This window comes from Heterodontus francisci, chromosome 18, assembly GCF_036365525.1.
Source record: "Heterodontus francisci isolate sHetFra1 chromosome 18, sHetFra1.hap1, whole genome shotgun sequence".
NCBI lineage: Eukaryota > Metazoa > Chordata > Chondrichthyes > Heterodontiformes > Heterodontidae > Heterodontus > Heterodontus francisci.
In genome coordinates, this window is record NC_090388.1 from 84,591,611 (window position 1) to 84,610,760 (window position 19,150).

General features: G+C 46.0%; 1 protein-coding gene across 2 annotated transcripts in view; it reads right to left on the reverse strand.

Moving 5' to 3' along the window:
• The window catches only part of LOC137379755 (aldo-keto reductase family 1 member D1-like), a 108,352-nt gene that overhangs the window by 79,640 nt on the left and 9,562 nt on the right, over positions 1–19,150 (reverse strand). For both annotated transcript variants that reach the window (XM_068051080.1, XM_068051081.1), the window contains exon 2: positions 2,205–2,372. In XM_068051080.1, the coding sequence (XP_067907181.1) occupies positions 2,205–2,372 (168 nt within the window). The remainder of the gene's footprint in view (positions 1–2,204; positions 2,373–19,150) is intronic.

The following is a 19,150-nucleotide window of genomic DNA, read 5'->3' on the forward strand; positions in this document are numbered from 1 at the left end:
CCGTAGGAGAGGGACTAGCTCCCCAGGTGGCACTGCCCAGTGCCGCAGGAGAGGGACTGGCTCCCCAGATGGCACTGCCCAGTGCCGTAGGAGAGGGACTAGCTCCCCAGGTGGCACTGACCAGTGCCGTAGGAGAGGGACTGGCTCCCCAGTGGCACTGCCCAGTGCCGTAGGAGAGGGTCTAGCTCCCCAGGTGGCACTGCCCAGTGCCGTAGGAGTGGGACTGGCTCCCCAGGTGGCAATGCCCAGTGCTGTAGGAGAGAGACTAGCTCCCCATGTGGCACTGCCCAGTGCTGTAGGAGAGCGACTGGCTCCTCAGGTGGCACTGCCCAGTGCTGCAGGAGAGGGACTGGCTCCCCAGGCTGTACTGACCAGTGCCGCAGGAGAGAGACTGGCTCCCCAGGTGGCACTGACCAGTGCTGTAGGAGAGAGACTAGCTCCCCATGTGGCACTGCCCAGTGCTGTAGGAGAGAGACTAGCTCCCCATGTGGCACTGACCTGTGCTGTAGGAGAGAGACTAGCTCCTCAGGTGGAAATGCCCAGTGCTGTAGGAGAGGGACTAGCTCCCCAGGTGGCACTGCCCAGTGCTGTAGGAGAGAGACGAGCTCCCCAGGTGGCACTGACCAGTGCTGTAGGAGAGAGACTAGCTCCCCATGTGGCACTGCCCAGTGCTGTAGGAGAGAGACTAGCTCCTCAGGTGGAAATGCCCAGTGCTGTAGGAGAGGGACTAGCTCCCCAGGTGGCACTGCCCAGTGCCGTAGGAGAGGGACTAGCTCCCCAGGTGGCACTGCCCAGTGCCGTAGGAGAGGGACTAGCTCCCCAGGTGGCACTGCCCAGTGCCGCAGGAGAGAGACGAGCTCCCGAGGTGGCTCTTCCCAGTGCTGCAGGAGAGGGACTGGCTGCCCAGGTGGCACTGCCCAGTGCTGCAGGAGAGGGACTGGCACCCCAGGTGGCACTGCCCAGTGCCGCAGGAGAGGGACTGGCTCCCCAGGTGGCACTGCCCAGTGCTGCAGGAGAGAGACTAGCTCCCCAGGTGGCACTGCCCAGTGCCGCAGGAGAAAGACTAGCTCCCTAGGTGCAACTGCCCAGTGCTGTCGGGGAGAGACTAGCCCCCCAGGTGGCACTGCAGGACTGAATCTTCCAGCCAGCATAATGGCAGGTTTCATATCCCTATTTGCATTGAGTTGTTGGAGCTGTGATAATGAGGGGACTATCAGACAGTCCCAGCACCTAATCACATTCCATTGTCCCCGATAGAAATTGCAGATATGGGTTGCAGTTGGCTGTAATGCATCAACAGTTGAACAGCCCGTTGACTCAGTGCCCACTTGAATGAGACACTGGAGAGCTGCTCACTCTTGCACAATAAAAATCACCGCTCACAGGAAAGGAGAGAATCGGAAGCATAAAATGATTTGTAGAAATGTAAAAGTTGTTATATAAATGCAGGCTGACGTAGTTAATGTTTCTTGATGCTGAGTTAGTTAATTCTAGCTCGGACAGCAGCTGGATCTTCATTGGTTCCTTTTGTACGATGCAGAAGATCAGCTGGGATTTGTGCTCCTGATGAATTCCTGAAGTGCGTGAGTGTTTGAATATGTTTGTGTGAATGTGTGTGTTGGGTGTTTATGTGTATGAACGAATGAGTGTGTGCAGGTAAGTGTGTGTGTGTATGTTTGTGTGCGCTCGCATGCATGTGGGTGTCTGTGTGCGCACATGTGCATCTGTGCACATTTGTGCCTGCATGTATTTGTATATCTCTGTGTGTATTTATATGTTCATGTGCATGTACATGAGCGTGTGTTCATGTAACAGCATGTGTGTGTATGTTTCTGTGTGTGTGCGTGTGGCTATGTACATCTGTCAACATGTATCTGTATAAGCAAGAGCGTGTGTGTATGTGTGTACATGTATATTTCTGTGTATATGTGTGTGTGTGTGTCTGTGTGTACGTGTACATGTATATTTCTATGTGTGTGTATAATTACATCTGTTTGTATATGTGTGTGGTCAGCAGTTGAAGATAAGATCAGGCTCACTGTGATGGCTCCACAGCTGAATAACTTGCTGTCATTCACTCTCTGGATGCACATGTGAAAATGGAAAATGCTGACGTATGTGAAACAGAAGCTAATTATGAGTCAGCAGCTCCAGGAGGGGAAGAGGAAAAAGAGAGACAAATAGATCCTTGAAATGTTCATTACCTTGCCACAGTAATAGATCTCATCACGCCTCACTGTACCATCAGCCATCTTTTCCTCAATGGCTTTTCCGATCTCATCTTCATTGCCATAAATCCAGGCTCCATCAAAGTGACGGTAACCTACATCAATTGCTACTTTCATCGCATGGTAACACGCATCTTTGGCAGTCTGTTCAAAAGGAAATGTATGAGCAAACAGAGCACAATGTTTAAACTGTTTTAAACTTATAGAGCTCAGTGTTTAAAAAACATTAGATCCCTCACCCAGGAGCATAGTGGGTGAGGGCACACACTACAGATATGAAGCCTAGTACCTTGTTTGTATTCCTTATGGCCTTATCATTTTGTGATGCTAATTTTAGTGATTTATGTATCTGTACCCCAGATCTCTTTGCTCCTCTACACCATTTTGTTTTTTTTAAACTTCCAGGGAATAAGTGGCCTCCTTATTCCTCTGACCAAATTGAAGCACTCACTCTTCAGTATATCGATTTTCATTTCCCAATTTATCCACTCACTTTGTAAATCTCTTTATGTGTTACTATGTTTTGGTGCAAGCCTCCACATTATGAGCTATACTTGCCCAATTTAGTATTGTCTGCAACTTTTGACACCTTACCTCCAATTCTTGAGTTCAAACCATTTATATACATGGTGAGCAACAGTGGTCCCAGTGCCAATCCCTGTGGGGCAGCGCTTCCCACTTCCCACCTTACCTTAACTCCAATCCTGTTTTGTTTTGTAGCCATCTTTCACTTCATCCTGCTACCTGCCCTGACTCCACATATCCTGTCCTTGCCATGAACCTCTGATGTGACACCTTATCAAAGGCCTTCTGAAAGGCCATACAAGCCACATCCATTGCATTTGTCCTTGTCTAGTCTTTCTGCTAATTCTTCAAACACTTGACTAAAGTTGGTCAAAGGTGACCTTCCTTTTAGAAATCCTTGTTTTTAAAAATATATTCTCCATCACTAGCTGTTTTGTGACATCATGTTTTAGCAAAGATTCTAATATTGTTTCTGCCACAGACATCAAGGTAACGGGAGTGTAACTCACTGGGTTAGTCTTATCTCCCTTTTGAACTTCTCTGGCACTATTCCTTTTTCTATTCCATTTTTATCTATGGATACTATTGCCTCTGTTATCTCCTCCCTAATTTCTTTCAGAATCATCCCTCTGGACACAGGGTTTTGGGTTGATTTAAATAATCTATCCTTTCTATATTAATTGTTGCAAAATATCTTTTTCCTTCCTTTACTTTTGTCCTTTCCTCCTTGATAACTTCTTCAGTGAGAACAGAGATGAAGTATCAATTCAGTAACCCCACCATTTCCTCGGTGTTTATCTTTTTCAACCCTCAGGAACCCTGTGTGTATTATCTCTCCCTTTATTACTTATATGCCTACAGGATATTTTATTATTTCTACGCATATTTTTTGATATTTTCATTTCAGATTTCCTCTTTGCTTTCCTAATTGTCTTCATAATGTCTTTCCTGAGCTCATCATGATCCTTGTTATCATCCTCTCCTGGATTGTTTATATATTTTGTGTATGCCTTTATTTCAGATTCAATTTTCTCCTCAACTCTTTATCCATGACATTTTATTCTTGACTAGTTTTTGTTTTTATTTCTCCTAAAGACTATCAACCTCCCTTTAAATATTGCCCTTTGAGATCGACATCTTTGTCAAGATTTTTCACGATTTCCCTCCCTTAGTTCCAATCCCATTCCATCATAGTTGTTTTTTTTTCTTGCACTCATCAGGACAATCCGCAAGAATACCAATGTAACGGTAAACAACAACTTTATACTGTCTGAGAAGAGAGTGCTGATTGGTTAGCAAGTGAACCCTGATTGGTAGAGGCGTTGTCATGGAGAATGCACCAGTTTATGGTGACTGACAGTTAACTGCCAAGCTTTGTTTGAAATTTAAACCAGGCAGCTTGACTCTGATTGGTCAAGGCATTGTCCTGAGGAACGAACAAGCAAATGGCTGTGACTTATTTTGTTTAGCTGAAACAGGCACAATGTGTGTACATGTTCTTTCTGTCTATAAAGAACAGGGCCCTGTGTATTAATATATGTAGCTTCCAGTATGCGCAAATGCACCACACTGCGAGCCCTACTGACAATCTTAAACTGGTTGTCAGCATAATTCTTAGCACAGAGAATTATTTAGCAAATGTTGTCCAATCGAGGAATCACATCTAATGTTGGACAGCCATTCACTGGCTCATTCCTCAGGGTAATGCCTTGACCTCTTGAAGGTCTCAGATGAGTTAGATAAGACTAGACTGAAGGCACTGGATACTGAAAAGGCTATGGGCCCTGACAACATTGTGGCAACAGTACCGAAGACCTGTGCTCCAGAACTTGGCGCACCCCTTGCCAAGCTGTTCGAGTACAGCTACAACACTGGCACCTACCTGGCAATGTGGAAAATTGCCCCGGTATGTCCTGTACGCAAAAAACAGGACAAATCCAACCTGGCCAATTACCGTCCCTTCAGTCTACTCTTAATTATCAGTAAAGTGATGGAAGGTGTCATCAACAGTGCTATCAAGCGGCACTTGCATAGCAATAACCGGGTCACTGACACTCAGTTTGGGTTCTGCCAGGGACACTGAACTCCAGACCTTATTACAGCCTTGGTTCAAACATGGACAAATGAGCTGAATTCAAGAGGTGAGGTGAAAGTGACTGCCCTGACATCAAGGCAGCATTTGGCTGAGTATGGCATCAAGGAGCCCTAGCAAAACTGGAGTCAATGAGAATCGGGGGAAAGCTCTCCGCTGGTTGGAATCAAACCTCGTGCAAAGGAAGATGGTTGTGGTTGTTGGAGATCAATCATCTGAGCTCCAGGACATCACTGCAGGAGTTACTCAGGGTAGTGTCCTAGGCCCAACTATCTTCAGCTGCTTCATCAATGACCTTCCTTCAATTATAAGGTCAGAAGTGGGGATGTTCGCTGATGATTGCACAATGTTCAGCACCATTTGCGACTCCTCAGATACTGAAGCAGTCCGTGTAGAAATGCAGCAAGACCTGGACAATATCCAGGCTTGGGCTGATAAGTGGCAAGTAACATTCACGCCACACAAGTGCCAGGTAATGATCATCTCTAACAAGACAGAATCTAACCATCTCCCCATGACATTTAATGGCATTACCATCACTGAATCCCCCACTATCAACATCTTGGGGGTTACCATTGACCAGAATCTGAACTGGAGTAGTCATATAAATACTGAGCCTATAAGAGGAGGTCAGAGGCTAGGAATCCTGCAGCGAGTAACTCACCTCCTGACTTCCCAAACCCTGTCCACCATCTACAAGGCGCAAGTCAGGAGTGGGATGGAATACTGTCCACTTGCTTGAATGGGTGCAGCTCCAAGAACACCTAGAAGGAAAAGTGCAGCAGATGCATGGGAACACCACCACCCGCAATTTCCCCTCCCAGCTACACACCATTGCCGTTCCTTCACAGTCGCTGGGTCAAAATCCTGGAATTCTCTTCCCAACAGCACTGTGGGTGTACCTACCCCACATGGACTGCTGCAATTCAAGAAGGCGGCTCACCACCACCTTCTCAAGGGCGATTACGGATGGACAATAAATGCTGGCCTAGCCAGCGATGCGCATGTCCCAGGAATGAATAAAAAAAATTCAGCTCTATTACTGACCATTTCTTTGCTGATCAGGAGAGCTAGAAGAAGAAAGAAATCATGCTTTTCAGGAGTGGCGCAGTGGTTAGCACCGCAGCCTCACAGCTCCAGCGACCTGGGTTCAGTTCTGGGTACTGCCTGTGTGAAGTTTGTAAGTTCTCCCTGTGACTGCTTGGGCTTCTGCCGGGTGCTCTGGTTTCCTCCCACAGCCAAAGGCTTGCAGGTTGATAGGTAAATTGGCCATTGTAAATTGCCCCTGTCATAGGTAGGTGGTGGGGATGTAGTAGGGATATATGGGATTAATGTAGGATTAGTATAAATGGATGGTTGTTGGTTGGCACAGACGGTGGGCTGAAAGGCCTGTTTCAATGCTGTATCTCTAAACAAAATAAATACATTTTATTGCCCCCAGTGCCACTACTAAGCTGGAGACAGCAGATCCTTTTCACTCTGAAATAGTCCTTCATGGAAAGGGCCTAAAGAAAGTGCACAGTCCGGGAAACAGTGGAGGCTTTTCATGCCAAAATTGCCCTTTGTAGGCGGGGCCTAATGAAAGTGTGTAAACGTGGAGTCGGCACCATGCTGGCAAAGCCTCTCTATACTGCTCCACGAGGCTGTGGTAGCCTGTGGAACTGCAGGCAGTTGTTGTTGCAGTGATTTTTTTACAAAACAGCGAGGCAGGTTTTTTTAGTTGCGAAGAAAGCTATACTGCCAGTTAAAGAGCAATACAGTGGTCACAGATTTCAAGCATTGAGAAGCTGTGTTGGATAAACTTTTTTATTCCTGCCACCAATACTGCCAAAACAAAAATGACAACAAAGTTTCCAGCTCTAAAGTGGAAGGCAGCGGACCTCCTCACTGAATTTAAATTATTCAGACAGAGAATGGAGCTGTGTCTCCTTGACTTGGCCATTGCTAAGCCAGATAGACAAGCAATTAACGTCAAGATTGCCATTGAGAATGAAGGCCACCATAGGCTGAATATGTCCAGTCTTTCGGAGGATGTCTTAAAAGACCCGAGTAAAATATGGTCCACATTGGAAGACCAGTTGAAAGTCAAACTCAACTTCAGAACACACCATCTTGAGTTTACGTCATTCCAGCTGCAGCCAAAGGAGACATTACACCAATTTGTGAGCCGATCTAAAGATAAGGAGTACGATTGTGATTTTTTTGAGGCTGAGCTAGCTGACAGGATTATTGAAGCATTCCAAAACGACCTCCTTGACCAACACAAAAGCTACAATTTAGACGCCTTGCTTGAAAGCAGGAGTCAATTCAAAACCATCCTTATGAGCAGGCAGAGCCAACAAGCCCTGTGCACTTTGTCTACCATTGGCACCATTGCCAACACAGCCAAACCTGGCAAGCCATGTAGGTGGTGTGGCCTTGTACATTCTGCAAGAAATTGCTCAGCCTTACATGATATGTGCAAAGCCTGTGGAGACAGAGGGCAATGGAAGCACCAATGCAAGAAACCTAGGTCACAACAAGACAAGCCACAGTTGGATGCATGACAAGTACAGCATCCAAATAGACAGAGGGAACAGTCCAAATTTCAAAGGCAAAAAATACACGAGATGACCAGCTAGACTGAAAGGTTGGAAGGGGGGCATGACCAAGGCACTGACACACAAAGTGAGCAGGTGTTTCATACTGTCAACATCATGAAGTGTATTAACATAGAAGCCTTTGCTACCATTCAGATTTACCCACAAAAACCTGGCAAGCAGGTACTCTGGACCAAGATTGGCACACGTGTGATTGCCAATTTCCCATCGCTGCCACCATATTATGTTTCTCTTTCTTGATGCAAATACACCAATCACATGGAAAAGATTGGTGAATCTAATAGGTAGGTTCTTTTATTGAAGATGCTAACTTATATATAGTAATACTGGGAAGATAGGGTAACATGTCTTATGTCTGGAACTACTTCCGACAACTGCCTAGAGAATCTACCGCTCCATATCCTGAGGAATATGTACTCACAGAAATGGCAAACTATGGTTCAATGGACCACCACCAAGCTCCTGGCATACAAGGGTTCAACAATTCCATCTTTGGGATCCATAACGCTCGAGTGCAGATATAGCAACTCATCCCGGTCACCCCAATTTTTTTACATCATGGATACCACAGGTCCATCAATTGCAGACCAACCGGCATGTAAAGACTTCACATTGGTGACAATCCACAGCATCAGCACAAATGCTAGGCCTACAGGCCACAAGCACAACTGCAGATGATCGGTGATGAGCAGCAGCAGGCACTGCAGGAGCTGGGCTACAAAATCAGTGAGTCAAAACGCAAAATAGAGACAATCAAAGAAGCCAACAAAGCATTGCAGAGTCCAACTGGAAACTGATCTGAAGGTGGAGTAGAAGTGGAGACGGCCATTACAGAATGATCTTCAGAGGGGGAGGGACACCATTTCAGAACTGAGGACACAAATACAGCAACTCTGTACCCTGAAGAAGGAATTTCTCCGATTACAAGAAGACATCGGACAAAAGGTACAAGTACGAATGTCAAACAGCAAGATGTAGCATAGGAACCGCTGTCAAATTCTAGAAGTTCCAGACCAAGAAGCATCAAGTAATTTCATTGCCAACAAGACACATTCGAAGACATGACCCAAACACAACATTCCCACTGATAGTCAAAGTTGTGAGACTGTACAATGACTACAAACTAAACTTACAGTGATCAAGTTGGAGTGTATCATTAGACCGTAGAGACTTGTAAATTTGTTACTGTATATTTTAAACATTTAACACCTTTTTCACTGCAATTGGAAGGGACGGTAGCATAGTGGTTATGTTACTGGACTAGTAATTCAGAGATGCAAGTTGAGGAATTTAAATTTAGTTAATTAAATAAACCTGAATAATAGGTTAGCATCAGTAATGGCGAAAACATGGAACTACAAGAATGTCATAAAAACCCATCTGCTTCACTCATCTCCTTTAGGGAAGGAAATCTGGTGTCCTTATCTGGTCTGGCCTACATGTGACTCCAGACCCACAGTGATGTGGTTGACCACTAACTGCCCTCTGAAATGGCCCAGCAAGCCACTCGGTTATATCAAACTGCTATAGGAAAGTCAAATAGGAATAGAACTGGACGGACCACCCAGCATCAATCAAGGCACCGGCAATAACAACGTTCCTGATGACCCTGCAAAATCCTCCTTACTAATGTCTGGGGACTTGTGCCAAAATTGGAAGAGCTGTATTTATCCACTCCTGATGTTTAGCTGCTCCCTTGCAGGTCTGACTGCTGTCCGCTCCCTGAAGGTAAGCGAAGGCCCATGCCTGGTGCTATATTTATTCTCTCCCAGTTCTGGATGCTCTCTCACAGGTCCCTGAAGGAAAGATGAGTGCAGACCCAACAACATTCAAGAAGCTCAACACCATCTAGGACAAAGCAGCCTGCTTGAATGGCACCCCATTCAACACCTTTTTCATTCACTCCCTTCAACACTGACTCACCAGGACTGTATTGTGTACCATACTCAAGATGCACTGCAGCAACTCGCCAAGGCTCCTTTGAGAGCACCTTCCAAATGGTGACCTTTACCACCTAGAAGACCAAGGACAGCAGAAGCATGGGAACACCACCACCTGCAAGTTCCCCTCCAAGTAACATAGCACCCTGACTTGGAAATATACCACCGTTCCTTCACTGATGCTCGGTAAAAATCCTGGTGCTCCCTACCTAACAACACCGTGGGTGTATTTACACCACATGGACTGCAATGGGTGAAGAATGCGGCACACCACCACCTTCTCAAGGGCCATTAGGGATGGGCAATAAATGCTGCCCTTGCCCATGATGCCCACATTCCATGAGTGAATTTTTTTTAAAGGCTTCAGACCCTGATTTGAATAGTCATCTAATAGCCAGTGAAACAAAAACAAAAAGAGGGCAATCACTTGGCTGGGAGTGTACTACAGGCCCCCGAACAGTCAGGGAGAGGTAGAGGAGCAGAAATGTAAGCAATTCTCAGAGAGGTGTAAAAATAATAGGGTAATAATAGTAGGGAATTTCAACTTCTCCAATATTAACTGGGATAGTTTTAGTGCAAAAGGCTTAAAGGGGGCAGAATTCTTAAAATGCATACAGGAGAGCTTTTTGAGCCAGTATGAAGAAAGTTCTACAAGAGAAGAGACGATACTGGACCTAATCCTAGGGAATAAAACCGGACAAGTGGTAGAAGTGTCAGTGGGGGAGCATTTCGGGGACAGTGACCATAACTCTGTAAGATTTAAGTTAGTTACGGAAAAGGACCGGAAATAAAGGTACTGAATTGGGGGAAGGCCAATTTCAATATGATAAAGCAGGATCTGGCCAAAGTGAACTGGGAGCAGCTACTTGTAGGAAAGTCGACATCAGACCAGTGGGAGTTATTCAAAGAGGAAATAGTGAGAGTTCAGGGCCAACATGTACCCATTCAGGTGAAGGGTAGGACCAACAAGTCCAGGGAACCCTGGATGTCAAGGGATATAGAGTATTGGATCAGGAAAAAAAGAGGAGGCTGATGGCAGATTCAGAGTTTTGAAAACAGCGGAGGCACGAGAGGATTATAGAAAGTGTAGGGGGGGGGTACTTAAAAAAGTAATTAGGAGAGCGAAGAGGGGACATGAAAAAACACTGGTGGGCAAGATAAAGGAAAATCCCAAGGCATTTTATAAGTATATTAAGGGCAAGAGGATAACCAGGGAAAGAGGAGGGCCCATTAGGGACCAAAGTGGCAATCTGTGTGTGGAGCCGGAGGACATAGGTGAGGATTTAAATGATTACTTTTCATCTGTGTTCACTATGGAGAAGGATGATGTAGGTGTGGAGATTAGGGAGGGAGATTGTGATATACTTGAACATATTAGCATTGAAAGGGAGGAAGTATTAGCTGTTTTAGCGGGCTTAAAAGTGGATAAATCCCCAAGCCCAGATGAGATGTATCCCAGGCTGTTATATGAGGCAAGGGAGGAAATAGCGTGGGCTCTGACACAAATTTTCAAATCCTCTCTAGCCACAGGAGAGGTACCAGAGGACTGGAGGACAGCAAATGTGGTACCATTATTCAAAAATGGTAACAGGGATAAACCAGGTAATTACAGACCGGTGAGTCTAACATCAGTGGTAGGGAAACTATTGGAGAAAATTCTGAGGGACAGGATTAATCTCCACTTGGAGAGGCAGGGATTAATCAAGGATAGACAGCATGGCTTTGTCAGGGGGAGATTGTGTCTAACTAAACTTGTTTGAATTTTTCGAGGTGGTGACTAGATGTGCAGATGAGGGTAAAGCAGTTGATGTACTTCAGTAAGGCTTTTGATAAGGTCCCGCATGGGAGATTGGTCAAGAAGGTAAGAGCCCATGGGATCCAGGGCAATTTGGCAAATTGGATCCAAAATTGGCTTAGTGGCAGGAGGCAGAGGGTGATGGTTGAGGGTTGTTTTTACGAGTGGAAGCTTGTGATCAGTGGTGTACCACAGGGATCGGTGCTGGGACCCTTGCTATTTGTAGTGTATATTAATGATTTAGACGTGAATATAAGAGGTATGATCAATAAGTTCATAGATGACACGCAAATTGGTGATGTCGTAAATAGTGAGGAGGAAAGCCTTACAGGATGATATAGATGGGCTGGTAAGATGGGCAGAGCATTGGCAAATGGAATTTAATCTTGAGAAGTGTGAGGTGATGTATTTTGGGAGGACTAACAAGGCAAGGGATACAATGGATGGTAGAAGTACAGAGGGTCAGAGAGACCTTGATGTACTTGTCCATCGATCACTGAAGGCAGCAGCACGGGTAGATAAGGTGGTTAGGAAGGTATATGGGATACTTGCCTTTCTTAGCTGAGGCATAGAATATAAGAGCAGGGAGGTTATGATGGAGCTGTATAAAACGTTAGTTGGGCCACAGCTGGAGTACTGTGTACAGTTCTGGGCAACACACTATAGGAAGGATTTGATTGCACAGGAGAGGGTGCAGAGGAGATTTACTGGGATGTTGCCTGGGCTGGAGCATTTCAGCTATGAAGAGCGACTGGATAGGCTAGGGTTGTTTTCCTTAGAGCAGAGAAGGCTGATGGGGGACCTGATTGAGGTATACAAAATTATGAGGGACATTGAGGTTAGTTGGGAAGAATTTTTTCCATTAGTGGGAGGTCAATAACCAGGGGGCATAGATTTAAGGTAAGGGGCAGGAGGTTTAGAGGGGATTTGAGAAAAAAAAATTCATTCAGAGGGTGGTTGGAATCTGGAATGCACTCCCTGACGTGGTGGTAGAGGCAGGAACACTCACAACATTTAAGAAGTATTTAGATGAGCACTTGAAACGCCATAGCATACAAGGCTCCGGGCCAAGTGTTGGAAAATGGGATTAGAATAGATAGGTGCTTGATGGCTGGCACAAACATGATGGGCCGAAGGGCCTGTTTCTGTGCTGTAAAACTCAATGAACCTATGATTCAGTTGTTCCCAAATTATGGGGACACTGCTGAAAGGTCTTAACATGTGTGGTTATTCATTTCAATGAGTAATTATATCTATTCAACATTTGTTAATTAAATTTCTGGAAAACCCTGTCTACAACTCTTTATAATTCCAAATTATTTACATACTCCAAGTTTAAATTGAAGAGATGATAATTATTGTTCTGAAGGGTAGAAACTGGATATTGATGAAGGTGGGGGGGGGAGTTGCAGAGAGTTCGAGGCAGTTCTGTTGGTGACAGAGCTCTCAGGTCTGGGAAGAGGGGATGAGGGGTGTGTCTGGGATATGAAGGCAAATGGGGCATGAATATACTTCCATTGAAATTAACTGCATTAAATTAATCTGCATTTCTGCATCTGTTGTTTATATACACACATGTCTATGTCTGAGGGCATGTATGTATCTCCATGTGTGTGCTTGTGCTTGTAAGTATTTTTCTACGGACTCATGTGTATGGCTCCCTTTGTGTGTATCTGCGTGTGTGTGGATGTCAGTATGTGTGGAACCATGCAGGTTATGTACACACCTATATACATATGTTTGCATGCATTTGTGTCTGTGAGAACGTGTATGTTTGTAAGGCTGTAATTCTGCATGTCAGCCGGTAATGCAGCTGCACACAAGACTTGGAAAACAAATGGATAGGAGGCGACAGAGTTCATGCATTAAGGTGAGCTTTTATTTGACTCTTTTTGAGCAGACATCAGGGGTGGCTGGAAACGGGACATTCTGAGGTGTCTTTTGCCTCCTTTGACCTCAGAGTCCAAACTTCCTGATAGCCCACCCTCTGTTCCTGCAATGTGTGCGACCAAACATATCACACAGCAGTCTGTCAACCATATACTGCCCCCCACCGTAATTCACACCGAACCCCCTTGTGGAGCCCCCAGACTCCAGTGCATAGGCCCCAGAATGAGACCCCCTCACAGAGCCCCCAGACCTCAGACCCTAATGCAGAGCCCCCAGACCCCAATGCAGAGCCACCGAGACCCCAAACTCCAATGCAGAGCCTCCAATCCGAGACCCCAATGCAGAGCTCCCAGACCGAGAACCCCTCGCAGACCCCCCAGACCCCAACGCAGAGCCCCCGAAACCCTGTGCAGCCCACAGCATCTCAGTCCCACAATGACCTCCGAACCCCTCTCTGCCCCTATGCAGCAGTGTTCAGGCTGCCTCCCTGCCATGGCAATGGGGCTTCTCACCTCAATGCCACCTGGTTTCAATGGTTGTGACCCCGAAGGCATGTGAGTGCCACCTGCTGTTCACAAAATCAAGGGTCAATCCTTCGATGGGAATTAATTACATTTAGATGCATTTAAAACAGTATTTCAGCAATTTAAAATAGCTTTCCATCACATTGGGATGGCAATGCCGCCATGGTGCTTTCCCACCACTGACAAAATCCGGACCCAACGTCATGCCGGATTTCCGGGCAGACAGATCCAGAGCAATTCACCGTCCCCCCACGCCACCATACCTACCATCGATGGCCGCATTCAATTCAGCCCTGTTAGTGCATCAGCCTACAAGAGTGTGCAGAACTGTGTGCTCATGTGCCCATAGGTTTGCGCATCTTGGTGCATGTACATCTGTGTTTGTATATGTCTCTGTACATGAGAGTCTGTTTGTGCCTGAATATGCATTTTGTGTGTATTCATGTTTTTCACATGCAAATGATGTGTGCGTGTTTGCACGAGTGTGCAAGTGATCTCATGCGGCAGTGCACATGCATGTGTGCCTCTGTCTTTCCACGTGTATACATGTGTGTGCGGGGATGTGAGTATGTATGACCATAGAAGCAAAGAAAAATTACAGCACAGAAGGAGGCCATTCAGCCCATTATGACCAATCTAATCCCACCTTCCAGCATCTGGTTTCGTAGCCTTGCCGGTTACAGCATTCAGCTGCATGTCCAGGTATCTTTTAAAAGTATTGAGGGTTTCTGCCTCCACCACCGTTCCTGGCAGTGAATTCCAGACACCCACCACCCTCTGGGTGAAAAAGGTTTTCTCATGTCCATTCTAATCCTTCTACCAATCACCTTAAAGCTGTGCCGCCTGGTAACTGACCTCTCTGCTTGGGGAAACAGGCCCTTCCTGTCTATTCTATCTGGGCCCCTCATAATTGTGTACACCTCTATTAAGTCACCCCTCAGCCTCCTCTGTTCCAAAGAAAATAACCCTAGCCTATCCAATCTTTCCTCATAGCTGCAACTTTCAAGACCTGGCAACATTCTTGTAAATCTCCTCTGTACTCTCTCCAGAGCAATTATGTCCTTCCTGTAATGTGGTGAACAGAACTGTTCACAATACTCCAGCTGTGGCCTAACCAGTGTTTTATACAGTTCCAGCATTACATCCCTGCTTTTATATTCTATACCTCGGTCAATAAAGGAAAGCATTCCTTATGCCTTCTTCACCACTCTATCTACCTGTCCTGCCACCTTCAGGGACCTGTGGACATGCACTCCAAGGTCTCTCACTTCTTCTACCCCTCTCAATATCCTCCCATTTATTGTGTATTCCCTCACTTTATTTGCCCTCCTCAAGTGCATTATCTCACTCTTCTCTGGATTGAATTTCATTTGCCACTTCTGCGCCCACTCAACCAAACAATTGATATTTTTCCAGAGTCTACAGCTCTCCTCTTCACTGTCAACTACACGGCCAATTTTTGTGTCATCAGCAAATTTCCCCAATCATGCCTCCCACATTTAAGTCCAAATCATTAATAATTACCACAAATAGCAAGTGACCCAACACTGAGCCCTGTGAAAAGCCCTGGAAACTGCTTTCCATAGGGATACAACTGACATGGAGTGCAATCTCTCGAAAAAAAAACTCCTGACACGGAGTGCAATCTCTATATAGAGACACTCCTAACATGGAGAGCACTCTCTCTACAGAGACACACCTGACAGGGAGAGCAATCTCTCTATAGAGACACACCGAACATGGAGTGCACTCTCTCTATAGAGACACTCCTGACATGGAGTGCACTCTCTGTATAGAGAAACTCCTGACATGGAGTGCACTCTCTGTATAGAGACACTCCTGACATGGAATGCACTCTCTGAATAGAGACACTCCTGACATGGAGTGCAATCTCTCGAAAGAGACACTCCTGACATGGATTGCAATCTCTATATAGAGACACTCCGAACATGGAGTGCACTCTCTCGAACGAGACACTCCTGACATGGTGTGCAATCTCTCCATAGAGACACTCCTGACATGGAGTGCACTCTCTATATAGAGACACTCTGAACATGGAGTGCACTCTCTCGAAAGAGACACTCCTGATATGGTGTGCAATCTCTCCATAGAGAAACTCCTGACATGGAGTGCACTCTCTGTATAGAGACACTCCTGACATGGAGTGCACTCTCTGTATAGAGACACTCCTGACATGGAGTGCACTCTCTCTATAGAGACACTCCTGACATGGAGTGCACTCTCTGTATAGAGACACTCCTGACAAGGTGTGCAATCTCTCCATAGAGAAACTCCTGACATGGAGTGCACTCTCTGTATAGAGACACTCCTGACATGGAGTGCAATCTCTATATAGAGACACTCTGAACATGGAGTGCACTCTCTCGAAAGAGACACTCCTGATATGGTGTGCAATCTCTCCATAGAGAAACTCCTGACATGGAGTGCACTCTCTGTATAGAGACACTCCTGACATGGAGTGCACTCTCTGTATAGAGACACTCCTGACATGGAGTGCACTCTCTGTATAAAGACACTCCTGACATGGAGTGCACTCTCTGTATAGAGACACTCCTGACATGGAGTGCACTCTCTGTATAGAGACACTCCTGACATGGAGTGCAATCTCTCTATAGAGAAACTCCTGACATGGAGAGCAATCTCTCTATAGAGACACTCCTGACATGGAGTGCAATCTCTCTAGAGAGACACTCCTGACATGGAGTGCACTCTCTGTATAGAGACACTCCTGACATGGAGTGCAATCTCTCTAGAGAGAAACTCCTGACATGGAGTGCACTCTCTGTATAGAGACACTCCTGACATGGAGTGCAATCTTTGTACAGAGACACTCCTGACATGGTTGTGCACTCTCTGTATAGAGACACTCCTGACATGGAGTGCAATCTCTCTAGAGAGAAACTCCTGACATGGAGTGCAATCTCTCTTTAGAGAAACTCCTGACATGGAGTACATTCTCTGTATAGAGAAACTCCTGACAAGGAGTGCACTCTCTCTATAGAGACACTCCTGACATGGAGTGCAATCTCTGTTTCGAGACACTCCTGACATGGAGTGCAATCTCTCTATAGAGACACTCCTGACATGGAGTGCAATCTCTGTATAGAGACACTCCTGACATGGAGTGCACTCTCTGCATAGAGACACTCCTGACATGGAGTGCACTCTCTGCATAGAGACACTCCTGACATGGAGTGCACTCTCTGTATAGAGAAACTCCTGACATGGAGTGCTATCTCTCTATAGAGACACTCCTGACATGGAGTGCAATCTCTGTTTACAGACACTCCTGACATGGAATGCAATCGCTCGAAAGACACACTCCTGACATGGAGTGCAATCTCTCGAAAGAGACACTCCTGACATGGAGTGCAATCTCTCTATAGAGACACTCCTGACATGGAGTGCAATCTCTCTATAGAGACACTCCTGACATGGAGTGCACTCTCTCTATAGAGACACTCCTGACATGGAGTGCACTCTCTGTATAGAGACACACCTGACATGGAGTGCACTGTCTGCATAGAGAAATTCCTGATATGGAGTGCACTCTCTGTATAGAGAAACTCCTGACATGGAGTGCACTCTCTGTATAGAGACACTCCTGACATGGAGTGCAATCTCTCTATAGAGAAACTCCTGACATGGAGAGCAATCTCTCTATAGAGACACTCCTGACATGGAGTGCAATCTCTCTATAGAGACACTCCTGACATGGAGTGCAATCTCTCTATGGAGACACTCCTGACATGGAGTGCAATCTCTCTATAGAGACACTCCTGACATGGAGCGCAATCTCTGTTTAGAGACACTCCTGACATGGAGTGCAATCTCTCCACAGAGACACTCCTGACATGGAGTGCAATCTCTCCATAGAGACACTCCTGACATGGAGTGCAATCTCTGTTGAGAGACACTACTGACATGGAGTGCACTCTCTGTATAGAGACACTCCTGACATGGAGTGCACTCTCTGTATAGAGACACTCCTGACATGGAGTGCAATCTCTCTAGAGAGAAACTCCTGACATGGAGTGCACTCTCTGTATAGAGACACTCCTGACATGGAGTGCAATCTTTGTACAGAGACACTCCTGACATGGTTGTGCACTCTCTGTATAGAGACACTCCTGACATGGATTGCAATCTCTCTAGAGAGAAACTCCTGACATGGAGTGCAATCTCTCTTTAGAGAAACTCCTGACATGGAGTCCATTCTCTGTATAGAGAAACTCCTGACAAGGAGTGCACTCTCTCTATAGAGACACTCCTGACATGGAGTGCAATCTCTGTTTCGAGACACTCCTGACATGGAGTGCAATCTCTCTATAGAGACACTCCTGACATGGAGTGCAATCTCTCTATAGAGACACTCCTGACATGGAGTGCACTCTCTGTATAGAGACACTCCTGACATGGAGTGCACTCTCTGCATAGAGACACTCCTGACATGGAGTGCACTCTCTGTATAGAGAAACTCCTGACATGGAGTGCTATCTCTCTACAGAGACACTCCTGACATGGAGTGCAATCTCTGTTTACAGACACTCCTGACATGGAATGCAATCGCTCGAAAGAGACACTCCTGACATGGAGTGCAATCTCTCGAAAGAGACACTCCTGACATGGAGTGCAATCTCTCTATAGAGACACTCCTGACATGGAGTGCAATCTCTCTATAGAGACACTCCTGACATGGAGTGCAATCTCTGTATAGAGACACTCCTGACATGGAGTGCACTCTCTCTATAGAGACACTCCTGACATGGAGTGCACTCTCTGTATAGAGACACACCTGACATGGAGTGCACTGTCTGCATAGAGAAATTCCTGCTTGGAGTGCACTCTCTGTATAGAGAAACTCCTGACATGGAGTGCACTCTCTGTATAGAGACACTCCTGACATGGAGTGCGCTCTCTGTATAGAGACACTCCTGACATGGAGTGCAATCTTTGTACAGAGACACTCCTGACATGGAGTGCACTCTCTGTATAGAGACACTCCTGACATGGAGTGCGCTCTCTGTATAGAGACACTCCTGACATGGAGTGCACTCTCTGTATAGAGACACTCCTGACATGGAGTGCAATCTCTGTATAGAGAAACTCCTGACATGGAGTGCACTCTCTGTATAGAGACACTCCTGACATGGAGTGCACTCTCTGTATAGAGACACTCCTGACATGGAGTGCACTCTCTGTATAGAGAAACTCCTGACATGGAGTGCACTCTCTGTATAGAGACACTCCTGACATGGAGTGCAATCTCTCTGGAGAGAAATTCCTGACATGGAGTGCAATCTCCCTATAGAGACACTCCTGACATGGAGTGCAATCTCTCTATAGAGACACTCCTGACATGGAGTGCAATCTCTCTATAGAGACACTCCTGACATGGAGTGCAATCTCTCTATAGAGACACTCCTGACATGGAGTGCAATCTCTCTAGAGACACTCCTGACATGGAGTGCAATCTCTGTTTAGAGACACTCCTGACATGGAGCGCAATCGCTCAATAGAGACACTCCTGACATG